Source organism: Ammospiza nelsoni, chromosome 1 (genome assembly GCF_027579445.1).
Source record: "Ammospiza nelsoni isolate bAmmNel1 chromosome 1, bAmmNel1.pri, whole genome shotgun sequence".
Taxonomy (NCBI): domain Eukaryota; kingdom Metazoa; phylum Chordata; class Aves; order Passeriformes; family Passerellidae; genus Ammospiza; species Ammospiza nelsoni.
The window spans coordinates 61,139,204-61,159,544 of NC_080633.1; the positions used below are offsets into that span (position 1 = coordinate 61,139,204).

General features: G+C 40.6%; 1 protein-coding gene across 1 annotated transcript in view; it reads left to right on the forward strand.

Annotated features, from left to right (window-relative positions):
- The first annotated feature begins 4,476 nt into the window (after positions 1 to 4,476).
- The window catches only part of KIAA0319 (KIAA0319 ortholog), a 44,512-nt gene continuing 28,647 nt past the window's right edge, over positions 4,477 to 20,341 (forward strand). The window contains exons 1-2 of the mRNA XM_059483076.1: positions 4,477 to 4,644; positions 13,246 to 14,015. Coding sequence (XP_059339059.1) covers positions 4,596 to 4,644; positions 13,246 to 14,015 — 819 coding nt within the window. The 5' untranslated portion in view covers positions 4,477 to 4,595. The remainder of the gene's footprint in view (positions 4,645 to 13,245; positions 14,016 to 20,341) is intronic.

Consider the following 20,341-nt stretch of genomic DNA (forward strand, 5'->3'; position numbering starts at 1 on the left):
CCCTTTCTCTCTCTATGGGAGAAAATTACTTGAGTCTGCCTTAAAGTTAAGGTGAACCAAAATGCAGAGTGAGATTTGACGTGGAGGAGAAGAGGAATATGGAGGTAATTCCTTTCCTTGGAAATCTGTTGTAGTTCATGTGTTAGCTAATAAAAGATGCGGTCCTGATCAGCAGCTGTGAATGTTTAAAAGGTCATGGAGTCAAAATGTTTGTATAGAGGGATCAGTTCAGACTTTTCTTTTATCCTGTTGCGTTGAGAACTGTCAAAAGCTGCCAGCTGGAACAGAAAAACATAGTTTTCAGGGTAAGGCAATATATGTATAATACACACCTGTTTTGACCATACCTGCTGCTCAAGGTTGCCATCCCTCTTCTAGCTAAGAGTGCAAGTCAGACTTGAACTTTTAAGAGCCAAGAAATGCCAAAGTAATTACCAGCAATGCTATCTGCTTGTGTTGTTATAAAAATAACAGGCTTTGTGTTATATGTGAAGGATAGAGATTCAGCTAGCAAAATAATCTTGTGGCCTTAGTTATTTTTAATTGCTGGGATCTCAGGGCTGGCCACCTTAAATTTTAATATGTCTTGTGTTTGTGTGATGAAACTTGCACTTGTGTGGGACAGAAAAGTACCATGGGGAAGATAAGAGGAGCCTTGCATGCACACACTGCAGCACTGTTTGCTGTTTTAACAGTTTAAGAAAGCCCACAGTGTCTGGTAGCTTTGTTCTCATCTGTGGGTCAGAAGCTGTGCACTGAATTGTGACTGGGTGTGCTTTGTGTCTGAGCTTGATCCTAATATCAGGAAGCACAAGCTAGTGTTGCAGTGAATGTGAGCTCTTTTATTATGTGGAAATTAAACATCAATAGATGTGGAGCCACAATGGAGCATGGGAGGACACAGTGCTGCTTTTGTGCATTCACTGTATCCTCACATGATTTGTCCCATCAGGATTCAGTGAAGATTGTACATGTGGTCCAAAGTCTAGCATCTTGCAGCTTTGTTAAGTCATGTTTTCTTAATATAAATGATAAAAAAGCCAAAACAAACAAAAAAACCCCTAAAAATTCACAAACAACAACAACATAAACCAAACAAAATCCAAACAAACAAACAAAACCCCAAAACAAACAACCAAATCCATGACCATTTGCTTCAGGAACTTTTGGTTCTGAACCTGGGACAATAACATTGAAAAATTCTGGATAATTTGCACCATTTCTCAGTGTTTTTCTTAGTGTTGCTAAAATGTGGACTCTCATGTCAGTGTTGCTATTATGTGGACTCCTCAGGAAACTGTTCTATGGTAAAAAGAAGCTACTTTACTCTTTTTTGTGACAGTGAGATTGTAAAGTTGGCCTTGCAGAGGAAAAGGCCTGTAAAATAAATATTTTTCTGCCTCTGGTTGTGGTTAATTTTTACCTTGTGATGTTCTGATACCAAGCCTGATACATTTTTCCTTAGGCTAAAGAACTAAAAGTCTCTCTTAGGCATCTGGTCCATTTGGCTGTTTCTGGGAATGGGTGAAGGTTACAGCAAATGCGCAGTATCTCAGAAACGTTTATCTGCTGTAGTAAGTTCTTCTGCAAATTGTAATTTTTTTTTTTTTTGTGGCTAACAACTTTTCCAAGTCTACAAGGATTTCCATAGAAACAAGAAAAAGGCTATATGTGAAATTGTGATCTTACCATAATAATCTCTTCTATCCCTCAAGGATGAAGTATTTGGGGTTTGTGCTAATAAGATGGGGATATTTAGTAGGAACATAGCATAATTCTGCTACTCTGTTTTTTTTCTCAAAATCCACAGGAACATTTCAAAAACCACTGAAAGATGAAGCCTGTAAAAATTATATGCTCTGCACATCTCTTTGGTTTAGTTTGAGTGTCTGAAATAAAGCACCAAATAAAAATAATCACTTTGAGTAATGTGTTAGAATAAATGTACATGGGCAAGTGTATGCTGCTGGATTCAGCTTAAGGAAAGGCTAAAGAAGCCATCTCTTTTCAGCTGGAGATCCCTGTCTGCAAAACTGAGCTCTGGATAAATAGACTTTCTCATGGTGAGGGTGACCATATACTGGCAGATTGTCCAGGAAGGTTGTGGAGTCTCCATCTTCGGAGATACTGGATCTGTCTGGATGTGGTCCTTGAGAGCCAACTCCAGGCTGCCTCACATGAGGGGTGTGGATAAGGTATCTTACAGAAGTCCCTTCTAACCTCAACCATTCTGTGCATGGGTTGTGTTAATCTCCATAGTGTATTTCAGCGTGAAATCAAGCAATTCCATTCGCTTCACCTTTGCAGTGAAATCAAAATACAAGGCTCCATGTTGTGGGACCTTCAGGACTGACACTTTCCTTCTTGTGCAAAAGTGCTTGTTTCTCTTCAGTTGCCAATGATCCTGTACCCTGACCCTGCTCAGTGGCTGCATAATTGGATCATTTAGAATGACTTGGCTTAAAGAAAATAAGAACTTTTGGTCTTTTTGTTTGCTACAAAACTGAATAAGGCTATAGTTGATGGAAGGACAGAGGAGCAATTAGGTAATGCAAGAAAGCAAAAATGGCCCTGTTGCTGAAAATTTTGTATCATAGAAGTAGTACCTGGAAGCATCCAGACAACCTTTTGGTCTTTCTCAGGTCAAGCCTTACTAAATTTGCTACAGAGGAGCACAGCTCCTCTGGCAGGAATTGCTTCCTGAGAGAACATCTAACTACAGATATTAAAATAGCGTCATCTTAGAAGCAGTATAATGTGTGTTTGTCTGGTATTTTGTTGTTTTGGTTTTTTTTTTTTTTTTTGTTTTTTTTTTGTGATCAGAGATAATTTTTCTAATTGTGCAGCATAGGAATAGGTTGGGAGACCAGCTTACTCCTCACTAAGGCAGCTGCCTTAGGAAGGGGATTTTGTTTTATGTTGGATAGAGCAAAACAAGAAGTCAAGGATCAGGCTTTTGGAAAGTTAGTAAGAGTAAGAATAATGCAATGTCTAATATCAGACTTCATTATTTGGAGATACTTACTGTGACATGGGATTTCTGATTTAGTGAAGCAATACAGAGTATGCTGAAATCACAATGCAAAATCCATTATACTTGGCAAAATGTAGCAGTGGCAATATGCAGTTTTATCTGAATACCAATATGATTCCCTTCACTGATTTCTATAATCCCAGCATCACAGCATCTTCTGTCAGTGGAATGGGACATGTGAGTTGAAGCTAGCTCAGGCCCATTGCTGTCTTTTAAATTTTTTTGTTAGTTGTTTAGTTTTTATACTCTGTATCGGGTTAAGCGACCTGTTATTGTTCACTTGGCTTGTGCTGGTCCAGCTTCCTCAGGGAGGCAGCCCTTTAGTGAACTGACTGGAGGAATATTTATTCCATCAGTTGATCCATTAAGCTTTTGATAGAACTCCTAACATCTAAAACAAACATCTGGTCCCTTTCTTCTTGAGATAAATACATGTCTTGCTTTGCAGAAGCTGTGGTCAGTCACAGAAGTGCAAGTTACAGATCAGAGTCCAGTCGTTTGTATGACTTAAGAGACATGCCACCTATAAAGGATCCCTTTTCAGAGAGCAAAAGTCCAACTGCTGAGCTTCTAGGGTTTCTAATCTAGTTCAGTCAGCCCTGGCTTTTCTAAGTAACTTATTTTTCCTTTTGCAAGGGAAAAAATCTAGGCGGTTTTTCATCATATAAAATTATGTGTGGCAAGGAACCTGCCAAGAGCAGCCAGTTAGCAGCGTTTCTATCACATGTAGATATAGGCAGCTGAAATATGAAAGTCACGTAATGAATGTGCCTTGAAAAGGGCTGTTCACTGAAAAATCACTGCCTGTGTTTTCATTTACAAAAGTGTCTCTTGGTCAAGCATCCATTTAGGATCCTTTATGTGGGGGGAGTTTGGCTAAACTGGTTTTTTTGTTGCATGAGTCTTGCATGAGTAATGTTGCTTTGAACTATTCATTCCTTACATCTGTTTGTTGCTCAGGATACCTTACTTGGAGAATTTAGTGTCCTGACAAGGAATGTCTGCCTAGAAATTCTGCTTGCATTGCCTTGATAGCTGGGAAAGAATAGCTTGAGCACTCAAAAGCTGACTTAACACTGCATGGATTTTAGCATGGAGAATGCTGTCTGTGCTTCCTGTGTTAAAAGTACCTGCTTGTTTGAAGTTACAGCTAAACCAGGGTCTGGATAATTGCAGACAGAGCATTTGTGGGGTTTGAGGTACTGGAGGCCAAGAGTGCAAATATTTCTGGGGTGTTTCTGTGTATCTAGAGAAAAAGATTTCCAGGTGGGTAACTTGTTCTGTATCTTCAGCATGCCTGATCTACTATGTCATCCATCAAGAAGTCAGGAAGTAATGATAAAGCCTGCATGTCACCTGTCTATTGTCTTTAACTGTGACATTCTAATTAATTCTAATTCTAATGCTCACATCTGACCTAATTTTTCCTGTGCTGTCTGTTTCAGTGCTTGATGGCCACAGCAGGGCACTAAACAGTATTAGAAAAAAACCCCAGCATTAAGACCTATAACTCCCACACCACTGGCTGGAAGAGTGGTTGTCACTGCCTTCCTGGTGCAGCATGGCATTTGGACCTGGTGTACTCTGCCTGTTCCTGTGGACAATAACAGGTAGGAGCACTTCTCCTGTGTTTGAATCATCCAGACAGAACAAATGAATTTAATACTCCTGGAGTGTGTGTACAGCTGTGAAATAAATATGAATAAGGCAAAAGTTGGGAAATCCTGTGATTCCTCAGTGCAAAAAGCTTTGGTAAGTTACAGCTTCGTAAGTTGCAATGGAGGAGGGCAGTTGTGAGTAGATGTTTGAAGCCAATTTCAGCAGGCTGTTTTGGGGGAGATACATGGGGCAAGAGTGGGTGGTGGGAGAGTTCAAAGAGTTTTCTCACTTTTTTACTTGCAGGAGAGCAATTGAAGAATAATGTGTTGCTTGCATTGTGAGCTACATTTTTGTTCTGAATTATCATAAGGTGGTTTATATATGAGTAGCATGAGTGCACTGGTTCACATCTCTCACCTCATCATACTCCCTACAAACATATCTATCCTTTCAAAAACAGGAAAGTCCTGTACATTTCTGCTTCAGCCACAGGAATAGGTAATTTATTTCCATAACCAGAAAGATGAAGAATGATAGTTGATACTGCTTCTGTCAGAGAGAGACTTAATCTAGTGCAGGTAGTTTTGATATGATAACTGAAGAAAAATATATTAAGAAGTGGGGTTTATTTGCTTATAAAAATATTGTTTGAATTCTGTCTCTGCTGGTACTGGTAGTATCCATATTAGCAGAAATGGAGAAAATAATGCACTGCTGTCTGGCTCTTACTTCTTGTAGTATAAACAGAATGAGCTGTTTCATGAGAGAGAGACTTGATTAATTTGCTAAAGCTTAATTTGACTGCTGAATTTGGAAAAGTTGGATTAAAGGGGATAGATATTAGCCTACAGCTGAGGGGGGTAGTCATTACCTATGTCTGAACTTGTAGGTGGTGTTTGAGGTAATCATCAAGATCACCAAGAGGATCTCCTAGTGCCAAGCTTTTTGAAGAGAACATGGAGCTGAGTTTTTGGTTGCTGTAATGAAGAAGTGTGCTTTTTGTAAATAAAATCCTCTCCTATGAGATACTGAATACCTGCTGTAGGGTCTATACTAGCATCTTTAGGAAAAATAAACCCACAGCAACTTCAGCAGAAGACAGTATTGTGCAGTAAATGCTGAAATTTGCCTGTAGAGAATGTCACAGTTTCATGCTTGTGATAATACTGTTAATTGTTAGCAGATTAGAACATCTTCCACATGCATATAGGAAGTTATCTGTTTTAAATTGCAAATTTGCTATGCTCTCTTGGCTTATCTGAGAACAAGACCATTGCTCTCAAAATGCTGGCTGTACTTCAAGCCTCTACCTGTATCTCAACTACCAGTTCATAGTGTTCAGAGGATAATATAACCTAATAGCTCATATTATTTTAGTAAAAATGTTAGTATTTATTTCCATCTCAGTAGTTTGCAGTATTTTTAATACAATTGATATTAATTTAAACTGGGAGATTCCTTCTAATTTCCAGGATGTGTTTGCTACAATGTATCAGTAAATGCTTACCTCTTCTAAGTCAAAAGGGCTTCTTTTCAGTGCTGGCTTTAAGGTGAATTGACTGGTGCTCAGGAATTTGCTAGTTGTTCATTCTGCAGGTTTTTTCTGCCCATGAGCTTGTGCTTTTAAAGGTTACCTTTTCTTTAAAAGACCTCAGGTTATCTCAACACTTGTTTTAATTTGAAATAAGGAGAAGACTGACTTAATATAGGAAAGAAAGGCTTGATACTCCATCACTGAGAGAAGAGAGAAACAGCCTCACTGATTAATAATGTTGGAAGGATATTGAAAAATACGCTCTGGTTCATTAAAAGAAATTGAGGTGGGCTGCTCTGTCCTGTTTAGGTGATGTTTGTTTAGTTTTATTTTGTGCATGATAGTTTTTGACTAATAGTGTTTTACTGCTTTTAATGAATGTGTAGGTTTACCTTTGCTGGCTGCTAGGCACACAGCAAGTCACTCTATCACTTCCCTTTCTCAGAAAGATAGGAGAGAAAAATAAGATTAAAAACTCCATGGACTGAGATTGAGATTGAGACAGGTCATGTCTCGTTCATGTACCAGTTACAGTCAAGAGCTGACAAAACTTGACTTAGTGAAATTTATTTAATTTATTGTCAATTAAGCAGAGCAGGATAATGAGAAGTAAGAACTACTATAAAAACACCTTGCCCTCACTTCTCCCATCTTTCTTTATTCAACTTTACTCCCAATTATTCTTTCTTGAGCCAATGGGTCTTTCCCATAGGCTCACACTCTTCAAGAACTACACCATCTTTTCACATGAAGGTCCTTCAGGAACAAGCTGTTCCAGTGTGGATCCCCTGTAGGGTCACAGGTCCTGCTGGAAAATGTGTTTCTGTGTGGAGTCCTCTTCATGGGCTTGGGGTTCAGGCCAGGAGCCTGCTCCAGCCAGGAGTTCAAGCAAGGGTTCACAGCTTCCTTCAGGGCTTACCCACCTGGTTCAAGGTGGGGTCCTGCATGGGCTTTAGGGGTGGGTATCTGCTGCAATGTGGATCTCCATGGGCCACAGCAGGACAATGAAGCAGTGAATCACCATGGTTTTTACCACAGCTGCAGGAGAATCCCTGCACTGGCACTGGAGCACCTCCTACCCCTTCTTCAGTGACCTTGCTGTGTACAGGATGGCTTTTCTCACATTTTCTTACTCCTCTCTTCTGCCTGCTGCACTTGTGCCAGACTTTTTGCCTCTTTATAAAGCTTTATCACAGAGGAGCTGTGTTGAGCCACCATCCATTTGGCTCAACCTTAGCCAGTTGTGAGTCAGTCTTGTAACAGGTTCTGTCCTGACATGGGGCATTTTCTGGTGTCCTCTCACAAAGACATTCTGGCAGTCCATTTTCCCCCACCCCTACTAGCAAGATGTGCCACATAAACCTAATTGATACAGATATCCATCACTGACTAACGTCCATGCCTCTCAGGAGGCTTGAGCTGAGTGTAGCAATGGGTACCCTGCCTCTGTCACTCAACATCTCATGCATTTTGGGTGATTGATTTCCAAAATCTCTGGATGCAGTTCCTAATTTATCCATATACATAATTCCTTAGTGTGCTTATAATCTTGTTTCAGTTTTTTGAATCCATTCATTGATGAAAGCAGCATATATTGAAATACATTTCAATTATTCTGGCCATTAATTAATGTTTTTTTGCTAATGTATCAATTTCTTTTTTCTCTATGAGAAAGAGGAGACATTGTTTTCCAGCACAGAAAAGTGAGTTTACTTTGCAACTGGGAGTCCAGTATCTTGGAAGCAATTAAGTCTAGCTCTCATCTTGAGCAGGCATATTTAATTTGGCATATGATGCAGACCTTGCAAATAGTGCTGTTAAAATGCATTTCTGCAAATATTATGAATAGCATTCTCGTGGCTGACTCTTGGTTTTGTCATATTGTGTGTGTGTGTTGTGTGCTTTGTTTTGAGATTAGCCACTCCAACAAAAATATAGACAGCAATTACCAGGTAATTGCAGTCATAGGTCTTGTGTTGTCTGGTCTCCTGTTTTCAGATCCACATAGCCCAGATGTAGATTATATGACCTCCCATATTCCTTGATAGCCTTCACCAATGTCCTGTTCTTTACTCTAGCAGAAGGTGTTTCTAAATATATTACAAGCCCTCAATTTTCAACATGTTTCAGTACTACTGGTCTTGGATTTTGAAAAATATTAATACCCTTTTCTTCCTACATGTCTAACATGTAAAGCCCAGGCCAGGAGTGTCAAGGAACACTTTATGATGTGCGTGTGCCTTTGAAATGACAGTGGAACCACTGCCCTGGGGTCGTGGTGCATTCTTTGTTACTTTTACTACCATGCCTAGATGTTCTAGTGTCCTGGTTCACACAGGTCTTTCCAGAGATACAGGATGGTGTGGTGCTTGATTATGATCTCTGAGATCTTAGTGAGTTATGCCATATGCCAGGTTAGTTCACATTGTCCATGCCTCCATTGGAAGTGGTCTGGTATTTCCTTGTGGAGAGATGCAATAGTTGCAGCTGTGCATCTACCCTTTTTTTTATTATTATTTTTTTTCCTTCTTTTTAAATAGCACCTAGTTGGTTTATCAGTGACAAACAGGGACAATAACAATTGATGGAATGAAAACAATACTTGGAAAGGATGATCAGACCCACTGAACTAATTATGATGCCTTGACAGATTCTGGACAAAAGAAGTGTGAAGACTGCTGTAAAGACCATAAAGGCTTTGCAGATCATTATTTGCAGATGTTTACTGTTGATAGCCTTAGTTGTTGCATATGTATTTGTGTTTAAAGACCTGAGAGACAGCCTCAGGGCAGCCTGAAGTAAAAGAATGAAAATGCTTTCATGGTGTGCAGAGATGTTAGCTGCTGCGAGGAACCAATGAAGTGACAGTTCAGATGTTGAAATGTTCAGATGTCAGTTCTACTACTTTTCTGGTTTCAAGGACAGTACCCTCTGTAGGGCATTACCAAAGCTGATTGAGTATAAGCCTTTTTCATCATTTATGATATGAAGTGCACTTTGCAGGGGTTTATAGCTCTGCTGTGGAAATTATCTCTAGCTTGATAACTGGAATTTTAATTTCTCCTCTTAGATGATTGTAACTAAAATGAAAAACTTACTTTAATTTTGCTTCAAGAAATTTATCAAAATTGTTTCAGTGTGTTGTAATGGTAGTAGGAAAAAACAAAACTTATTTTTTACTGATGCAATGTCTTTCATCTCAAAATTCACCAAGTGAGGTAAAAGTTACTTGAATAGATTTAAAAAAAGATCACTAAGCCTAAAACCAGAATAGAACTAGTTTGCTGTTAAAAGACAGTAGATGGAGCATATGGCAAGAAAAAAGGGACAATCCTACTCTTCCTGTAGCAAGCTGATATAGGATCCTCCATGCTCAGGTAGTTGAGAGGCTTTTAGGCTGTGAGAATAATGTGCTATGTGGGCTCACAATGTTGTGCTGCCAGCAAAAAGGTAATGGGATTCTGGTCAAATGTGACATTTCTTGGTGCAACGTTTGAATCTGAGCTTTTCTCTATTACTGTACATTTCCTCTTGCCACTTCCTTCTGCTTCTTCTTGCAGTGTTTGCTGCTAGGGAAAGCAAACAGAGTGGATAGTTCTGCTGGGGTGATGAGCTGTGATGACCTAAGTGTTAGTACACGGTCAATTTTCTACTGACTGACTAAAGAAAAGAATACTTGCTGGCAAATCTTTCAAGTGCTCATGGCTGTGTGAGCACGGGGGAGAGAGACTCTTAGGTTTCCATGTCCACTTGCGGAATGGTCTCCAGCCAACTGCAACAGGGGGACAATTATATATCAGACACAGAGCTGTGTTCCTGATGGGCTCCTGGCATCAATGGACTCATGCTCCAAGATGTGAAGGAGCAGAAGTGTGAAGCTCAAAGAAACGTGTGGATGTTCCCTCATTAAAGGAGTGAATCTCTTTAAAATGAAACTGTATTCCACACTGTGACTCTGTTAGGATTTTGGTAAGGGATACAGGTTGGGGTTTTTTTAATGGTAACCATCTTGCCTGACTAGGTCTCTGGATATGTCAGTGTTGTCCTGCTGTAGATGTAACAGATTGCACCTAAGAGGAAGGGAAACACTTTGCTTGCAGAAGTTTTAGGCTTTTGACTCATGTTCCAGAGTGTTTTGGGGGGTTTTAATAAAGGGAATCAGTCTTCCTATCGGTAACTTGAATGAGTTCTACTGAAATAGAATTGCATGATGCTGTGTTTTGCCATTAGTGGTTGGAGTAGAACAGAGGTTTAATACCTGAGATCAGTTTACTAAAATAAAATAGTTGTGCTATGATCTCACACAGTGGGTAGTACTGTGGCAGATACAAATGGTACTAAGTGACCTTTCATATTGCACACCTTCAGTAAATTTTATGTAAATAAGACACCTTGCTATCTCTGAGTCCACTGCAGACTGGAGATGAGATGTAAGAGAATATAATATTAGAGATCAGATCAAGTTCACTCTAAGTACATCATACATATTTTTCATGTGAAGTGGACACACCCAGTATGAGGCCAAAAGAGCTTGATAAATTCATCCTTTCTTGCACACCTACTGCTACAATTCAACTCAGGTGTAATGCTAGATAAAGCAAGATGAAACTTCCATTACTTTGAGATTTTTTTCTGCTCCTTGTTGGGATGAAACCTTCTCACATTTGCAAAAGCAGGTAGCCAAGATTTGTGGCTAGGTTGCGTACTTGGGGAGATCTAGGTTCAAAGTCATGTATCATCTTAGAAATATGCTGGACAAGTTTCTCTCTGTGGTTGAAAAAGCACCATGACTCTTGAGGGATGTTGACTCTGCAGTGTGATAACTGATGTGTCAAACTGAAAGTGGTGCAGTGAGATTTGAAGTTGATTGAGGACTTGAAGTCTGGCCTCAGGATAGAGCTGTGGAATGTCCCAGTTGTGTAGGCCTGTCTCTTAAGCAAGAACTATTGGTCATTCTGTTCTGAGCAAATAAATAGTGAAACCTTCAGTTTGTTTTTTTCTTTTTTTTAACATACTCTTCACGTTCTGTTTCAGGAATACGTTAAAGAGGGGGAGGGTGATGAAAACAGCCATCAAAGGAGCTTTTTGGCCCACATTAATAGTGCTGTTCCTAAAGTAGTCATTGTAATGATTCGTTACTGACCTGATATTACACATTTGCACAGAGTCATGTTTCTGTTTTCCCTTTTTAAAGGCCTGTTACTCATCTCTCTACTGATTTATGGGATTAACTAAATGCATTTGAGCTGCAAAAAGACAGAATGGTTGAATGGTATGCCTGACTCCTATACTTCATTTTAACCCAGAGTTTTTCTGGCTCCCCTGTTCTAAGTTGTGCAGACAACTTAAACGAAAGACTTATGATGGCAAATCTGAGTCTCTGCCACCGTCTTATGTTCTTGGAGGTAAAAGGGAATGTAGAGAAAATGTTAATATGCAGTGTAACAGAAAAAAATTGCAGAAATCTTGAGCGTCTTCTGGGTACAGATAAGGATACTTCATGTTTGGGCTGTATAAGAACAGGATAGGTTGTTTTAAGTGCACGTTTCCCTGGGTAGATTTTTTTCACTGAGAGTGTAAAGTGGAACAGTTGACAGCATCCTAGTTCTGTGTGAAGGAGCAGCTGCAGTCAGAAAAATGGTTCTTGAAGTTCTTATCCTTTTTGTCAGCTTCCTAATCAGCTATATTTTTGCATATCATCAATCTTCTTTAAAATTTGTTTCATTTCATGTTCTTCCTTACCCCACACAGCCAGCTCTGCAAAACCATCATATACCATCTTGCCCTCTCTGTCCCTCAGTATATCGTGCAATTTTTTTTTTTGTTTTTTTGCATTGAACGAACCTACTTTGCAAGCTTTACATTCTTCCCAGGCAGTTTGACTCTGCACATATATTTTGATAGCTATGTTCAGACCATGTATTGTGAAGGAGTGTGCTGCAGTTCCACCCAGATGAGGTGGTGGGAACTGTAATGTGGCGCTGGAGAATCTCTGCATCTCATATTCTGACTTAACCCCTATTGCCAGCCTATTCCTACTCCTTGATTGCATTTTTCCTATTGTGAATAATGAGGTAGAAAGCAAGCAAAATCAGCTTTGTCTTCCATTCCTGTATTAGCTCCACAGTGGGGGCACGTTTGTTTCTTTCATTGAGATAGCAATTCCAGTTGAAAACCAAAGAGAATAATTTTCTAGCTTTACTCAACTTTCTTGAAACATAATCAGATTTTAGGGAGAAGAATTATGAAGAGCAGTTATAAGCAGGGAAAAAACACCTAGAAAAGATGTTAAAAACTGACTGGAATATGTAATATGTTGAATCATGCTTTTTTGACCATTTCACTCTCAGTCTGTAATGTGCTATGAAAATAATTCCGATGTCATGTTAAAAAATTTCAGCGTTACTGGAAATGAAGAAAAGAGCTCCATACTGGAGCAAGCTCTTGGGTTTTCACATGAACTTGTGGGTAAAGCAACAGAAGTTTGAGAAATTGATCCAGGTTTTATATTAAGATCAGTGAGTACATTGGGGTGAGGAACTCTTCCTGACATTCAGATGAGATGGCAAATCTTTCTCCTATTTAGAGTTTTGCTCCCTTCTCTCTCAAGTGAAAAAATGAGGTTACAGCCTCTTATTTGAGTTTTGTTTCTAAACATGTTTCTAAAGATCCCAGTAGGAACATGCTGCAGAAGTAATGAAGGTACCACATGGTTTTGGGTTGGGTTTTTTTGCTTGGTTTGGTTTTTTTGGTGTTGTATTTTTTTTTTATTCTCTGCTCTTTTCTTTTTTTTAAGTATTGGCAATTTGTTTTCATCTCTATGTATTTGAATTGTAGCACAGGAGTAAAAGTTACTTCTACAAAATATGTCAAGGTCCTACACTGAAAAATCCTCTAAAGTACAATTTTTACTGCAAAGGGACATGCTTAAAAAGGTAGTGATGATGTTAGTGAAAGGAAATGAGCTCTTCTAAACAGGATACCACGTGTCTCTATCTTGAAAGCTATTTATGGTTACAATAAACTCTGTTATCACTTGGATGTAGTGCTGTGCCTTACGTTGGTGGTGTTGTTACAGGTTCCAGTTGTGAGCAGTGCAGAGAAGGAGCCACATACTCAGGTGCAGTAATATCTCCCAACTTAGAAACCACTAAAATCATGCGAGTTCCTCACGCTTTGTCCGTGTCCGACTGCATTGCGGCGTGCTGTGACCTCTCCGGTTGTGACTTGTCCTGGATGTTTGAACGACGCTGTTACATCGTCAACTGCCAACACAAGGACAATTGTGAGCCTAAAAAAATTGAAACTGTCAAGTCCTACCTTACCTTTGTGCTGAGGCCTTCTCAGAGGCCAGCCTCACTGCTAGGGCTTGGCCAAGTGATCCCAAGCATGGTCCACTCCGTGGGACTCCAGAATGAGCCATCAGAGGAAGTGAGTAGCCTGAAGAAGCTGTCTCTGCTTGGCAAAGATCCCAGCCTTGAGGAGATACCTGAATATATTGATGATTATAAAGAGTTGGAGCAGGACCCCTTTCAGGTGGGCATCAAACATGAGCAGAAGGATAATATGGATTATGCTGACTGGGGCCTGATAGTGGCAGGTGAAAATGGCTTCAACACTTCCACGGGTGATGATGGAGATAACCAGGAAGATTTTGCTGAAAAGAAAGGGGTGGCTGGGAAGGTGGAAAGCCTTCTGAATAAAAACAGCTCTGAACTGACTTCTGTCAATGAACACCCCACAGAGAGGTCGTCCCCTCTGGAGATTACACCACTCCCTGGGAAGACATTTGAAAGGGAAGCAGCAGTTCCACTCCTTTTACAACCTGAGGATGCTTTGCAAAAAGAGGTATGTTTGCCCCTAAGGAAGCAGGCTATGGTGAGGCTACTTGGCAATTATTTTAGTTTTCAAATCTTTTAAAATCTTAGGTTATTGCTTTATAATATTACAACTCTCAAATGACTTATAGTTGTGTTACTGTGTAGAAGAGGCTGAAGGGAAGAGGATTGTCTTAAGAGACAGATGAATCACTAAAGGATTTTTTTTTTTTCATCAGATGATAAGGAGTAACGCTCCCTTTAGGGCACTCTGAGGTTTCCTTGGAAGTGTACAAATTAGGGAACCTGGATCTGGTGTTATAGTGTTACAGCGTTCTTCACTTCTGACCCCTGGTGACTCACTGGAAGAAGTTAGCAGGGCAGTACTGGTAGACCCTGTGGTATCCAAAGGCCAGAATCAGGGAACATAAGCTCCTCCATCAATAAAATTAGGCCTTCTTCATGGTTTCATGCTACTAATGCACAGTGGTGTTACAGGTGTAAGTGCTGAGTTAATTTTTATAATGCTTTTAAAACATGAGAAGGGCATGGAACTTAAGGAGGCATGATAGCAGTTTTGGACCATGATGTGCAGCAGGATAAAGTGGATAAGGTGTTTCTGTTCTCAGAATCCTTGAGTCTGATAATTATAAAAATAAGTTAATTACCTAAAATCCAATATGTAAGTCAATATACGTGAGGTGCACCTGTTCTCTATTTTCATAAGGTGCACCTGTTCTCTGTTTATGCCAACTAGTTTGATCAGTTGACACTCGAAGGGCCTTGGTTTCTTAATAACAGGGATGGGTTCAGCTGGAAAGTTTAAACCAGCTGTAAATTCAGCATTCCCTGGGTTTGACTCCCCTTGCCAGAGGAAAGAGGAAATTGATCAGTTTTAGCTGACTTGCTCTAAATACTACAAGATTTTGTAACTAGCGAGTATCTCTTGTTGTAAAAATGGTAATTTATTATTATTACTGTAGGGAAGTAAAATGCAAGCAAATAAGAAAGTTGCATGAAATCTGTGACAACTGCAGTTCTGGGAGGGGATGACTGATGTGTGGAGAGCAGCAAGTCATAAGAAACAGATAAAGACTTCAGGTAACTGGAAGGAACCTCCTATTAACAGCCCTGGTCCTCTTGGTGGATTTAAGACACCCCAATACCTACTGGGAGGGCAAGAGAGCGGGGCAAAAGCTGTGCAGAAAGTTTCTGAAGGTTGTTGATAACTTCAAGAAGGTTATTGGTTTGAGTTGCTTCCAGGAATTGAGAAGGAGAGACTCTGCTGGACCTCACCCTTGCAGGAAACAAAGGATTGGTTAGGGATGCAGGCATGAGGTAGAAGCTCCTAAGAGGGGCAGGAATAAGTGAGGAAGCAGAGTCACTACCATGGGCTGCAGTCTTTGGTCTGTTGTGGGATCTGTTTGGAAGAATTGCAAGGGAGATGATTGCCCTGGAGTTAAGTGGGGGCCATGACAGCAGGCTGCTTTTTGAGGACCATCTCCTGTAGAGTCAAGGTAGCCTGTGCCTTTTATGACTGACTAAGTTGGTCTGGAGTGTATTGGCACAAGTGAGAAGAGATCAGAACTCATTTTCATGTGTATGGAAGAACACTTGAAAACAGAATGAATGCTGTGCCAAACTGCAAATTAGGTACTGCTTCTGCAAGCAGAGTTGATGATAGGAGACTTGTTTTTAAAAGTTCCTTCTATGCACACTTCCCCATGAGCATAATTTACATGGGGGTTTAGGTGAGAAGAGTAGATATTGGTTGTTTTTTTCTTAGTATGCAAAAAATATGTATATATGTATATATGAAGAGTATGAGAACAAAGTAGACTGTCACTGCTAATAAAATTTAGAGTGAAATTCTGTCATGCACTAGTGGTGCAGTTAGTCCTAGCACAGGGCAATAGCTGAGCTAAGATAAAGGACATCCAACCACTGCTATACTAAGCTCATCTCCCATGTTTCCTTCCATCTGCAAGGGGAGACTTGCAAGCATCTTTTAGTTGCTGCCTGTGTAGTGTGGCGGAAATTAAGCCACACCAAGAACCTGCAGTAGCTCTATGCTCCACTATATTTGTGTGCTTTAGGTATGCAGTAAGACTTGAAACTTGTTTCCATTGCATTTTGCTGTCTAATGGAAGAGCCATTAGCATGGTGCTAATCTTTAGCCAGTTGTCAGGATCCTTGCTGACTGAATTGCTTATGCCTTGTGCCTTACAGGAGTCATAAAACTTCAGGTTCACCTAAACTATGTGTCAGAGCTGAGCAAGTTTGTTCCCTGTCTCTAAGGGATCACGTGAATACTATTTTATGAAAGTTGAGATTTCACATCCTGCAGCAGTGATAAATATATTTGGCCAAGCCTACTTTGTAGATCTTTACTTTGATTTTCCCACCCCGGCCAAAATATAAAGATTTTGCTTTATCTTTTTACACTGACTGTAGATGGGAGTTTATTGTAATGTGAAATGGAGAGAAACCTACTTCTCACTGGGACACAGAGTTATTTTTGTGTGATCTTTATATTATGCTAGCACAGCCACTGAAATTCCAATAAAAAGGCTGAAGAATGAGACGGCTGCTTTCCCTGCAGAAGGGATGAGATGCCGAACCTGGGTTAGTCTTTAGCCACAGCTGATAATGATGCTGAAGAACTGGTAAGACAAGTGTAATTAGAAGGTGGTTGGGACATGCTCTGTGATCAGAGCTGTAGAAAGCATGTTAATGGGATAACATCAAAAGCTGTTCATGACTTGTATTGAGATACAGCTCTAAAGGCTCTCTATTCATGTAAAGATAGAATCTGGGGAAGCAGAAGACTTTCAGAAAGTGCCAAAGTCTAAGTGACCTTTGTTTCCTAGGTGAGAATTCCTTTGAATTTAGACATGTGTGGAGAAATGAAGATGGTGCGCAGTTTTAGCAAATAGTTTTCCCTTGAATGACCTTCCCTAGAATGAGCTTCAGTCCAGACCTATCTCCTGTCCCCTTCCTAGTCTCCACTCCCCTTCCTTTCAATGCAGATTATGTTCAGTTGCTTTGATGAGGAAACAGGTGGCACAGGAGGTTGGAGTCAGTGCATGGCAGTCTCCTTTCTGCCACTTGTCATTTCTTTCTCTCTTCTGCCACTGTTCCTTTCTTTTTGTTTCATCTGCACTGGTGTGGCTTCTCTGTGGGCCTCAATTCCCTGGGAGGTGGCATGGAGTTCCTGTTTCCAGGAGGGTGTCTCCAGCCCTGTGCACAATTATGTTTGCTTCCAGATGTTTCCTGTTGTGCATCCCCCCACATCCTCCTGTGTCCCCTGCCCACAGTGGCCATTGCCCTTGTTTGACTAGGTTTGAGAGGTTATGGTGCTGGTGCATCGTGCCATGATTCCATCCACTGCCAAGCTGACTGGGACCACCAGAGTGGCCCCTGCAGCCAGTCCTCTGCCACCTAAGCCCTGCCAGGTATGCCCAACACAATTTTTCATCTTGGCTTCAAGTTTTTCTGGTTTGGAAACTTTACTTGTGACCCTAGTGAAATAGAAACTGCCTGTGGTGTATAGTGGTGATAGGATTTCCTTCCTATGTGTCTCTTTCTCCAGCAAGCAGATATTTTCATCAAATCTCATATGGATTGTTTAGCACATATTTGTGTTTCCTTCTGAAAAAAGGTTGGTTTTTGAAAACCAGATTTTGTTATGAAGGAAATCTTAAATTTTTACCCTGGATTAAAAGTGCCGAGAGGTCTCCAAATAATTTTTCCATTGATATATAATCCAAACAACCTCTCAAACTGTGGTGGTTTTGTATAGGTTATGAAAATATGAAGGTCTTAAAATCATGCTTGCTACTAAGTTTAATGAATTGCCCACTTTGCCCACATTATGCAATATTGTGTTTTCCTATCATCCTCTCAGTTCTGCCACAGAAGCTCTATATCTCCGTTCCTGGATCCATGCTGATGCACTCCCTTCTGCAGCTTCCAGACAAAGCTGTTTTGACAAGCCAGACAGAGCAAGGTGGCAAAAATGCAATTCCCTGATTCCCTCCCTTCACAGTAGTCAGCAGGATGCAGTGTCAGGTGCTGTGTTCTTTGAGCAAGGACCTGCACAGAGATTTTAAACTGAGAAACCAACCAAACACAGACCTCTGGAGTCTGTGCCCTTGGAGTATCCTTGTCATAAATGTAGTCAGATGCAGGGAGTTTCTGTATGTGATTTGGGAGAGAGAATATGGGGTTTGTCACTTAAATGAGTCACCTGACTGTTGGGTTTACATCAGAGTTCAGAGGGATCTTATGGACTGTCAGTCTCTGGCAGCTCAATAACATGAGTATGTTCAGAAACCTGTACAGAGTATGTGCTGTCCACCTGCCCAGATGAGAAATCTGCAGTGCTGCCCATCCTTCAAGTGAGATATCAGCAAAATTTTTTCTCTTTAAAATTTCTAGTTAAAATTTATTTAAAATTTCCTGTTAATTTCCAGCTGATCTGCTAAGTTAAGTAAAGTTTTTAAGGTCTTAGCCAGAGTCTAGCTGCTGCTATGTTGACGCTGCAATGTTCCAAACATTTACTCAGTAGATAAGGCCTGACTTAATTCTTGTGCTTATTGTATTTGCAGGGATAATGGTGCAGTCAAAATACATAAAGCTCTACCTAAGAAGCCTTAACATGGCTGACAGACTCTATGTGATGGTGAGCCTTTTAGTGTCTGATTTGCTTGCCTTCAGAATTCATATTTAAGACTTAGAATGCAGTTGAATAACATAGATATTCATCTCTTGTTTTGGCTTTGTTTCAGTTTTTATGCCTGCAGAAGCTCAACAGTTCTGTTTGGTTAAAAATACATTGACTTGATCCATAGGATGTATAAAATCTCTGGAAGATGTTTTGATACTTAGATTTACCTTTTTTTTTCTATTTTGAAGTAGGTTCTTCATGGTATTTTGTTGTTCTTATTTTCTGTTGGAATTCTCAAGAGATTTGCCCTCAAGTCAAACCCAGGGAACTGGAGGATGTGGGCCCTCACCATTGGTGTCTTTGTATCAAGCAATAGTGGCTGTAAAAAAGGGTAAAAGCAAACAACCCACAAAGACCCTACCAGCAGAACTGCCTATCAGACTCACTCCCAGAGGGAATTCTTTTCTTTCCTTTAACTTTCACTTCCCAAGCTGGAATTTAAGTTAATCTTGCCCTCAATATCTATTCCAGCAAATCTCTCAGTAACAGTTTCTGTCTGAGAGCTTAATTTCTGATATTGTCCCTGCCCCATTTGTCTGCTGTCTGCTAACATTTTTAGTTTGTCTTTTTGGCTGTGACACCTCTTCAGACGTGACAGTGCCACAGGGCACCTCTTTTGACTGCAGTGCCTTGCCTAGGCTTGCTGACTGAAGTGATGTTTGGTGCCACTGCAGAAGAGGCACCCTGGAAAGGTATATTTGAGGTGACTTTGTCTCCATCCGTCCTAAAAAGCCATGATGGCTGCTTTTCAGCTGCTAGATTGGCAAAGAATGAGGAGAGGCGAGGGAGAGGAGAGGAGCCAGAGGAAGCTCAGGAAAGTAGAGTTCCCTCAAATTCAGAAGGCAAAAAACCACTGTGGTTTGCTCAAGTATGGGAAGAAAATCTTTTATAAAGATGAAGGTTGGAGTGAGTATGTCAAGGAGACCTATCTGGAGGAAAGACCTTTTGTCAAGATACAAAACAGGATGGGCTTGAGGTTCTCCCTGTACATGATGCTGTCAAGGGTGGGATTCCTGAAGGCACTACTTTAGGAGAGCTGCAGTCCCTGGTCCTGCTCTCAGGGTCCAGCTGCTCAGAGAGTACTGTCTGCAAATGGAGCAGAGCTGGAGGTGTGACCTCAAAGGTGCTTGCCTTGTCTGTGTTATGGACTCACCCAAAAGGGCAGCTCTTGGTGTTGTCCTCAGCATCCTCAAGAGTGGGTAGCTGTAATCCCTGACACTGCACAGGGATTTGTGCTCTGTGTCCATTGTTGAAGGTTGAGATGGAGTTGCCCATGACTTCCATGCTCTGTTTTCTTGTAGGCTGGGAAGGAACAGTTTCTGGCATTGCTTTCACATTCCCAGCTGCACAAGGAGCTTTTTCTCTTGTCCAGAAGGCAGGGCTGCTCTTATTTCCTAGGGAGGCAAACTGCAAAGGGAAAGTAGAGCACCTGAAATGCAAAGAGTAGAGAATTGGGACTGTTCAGCCTTGAGCAGAAAGGGTTCAGGGGATTTTACAGATGTGTATAAATAACTCTTATGGATGTGATGAAGATGGATCCAGGCTCTTCTCAGTGCTGTTCTGTGTCAGGGTAAGATACAATGGACACAAAATGAAATACAGGGAATTTTATTTGAACACTAAACACC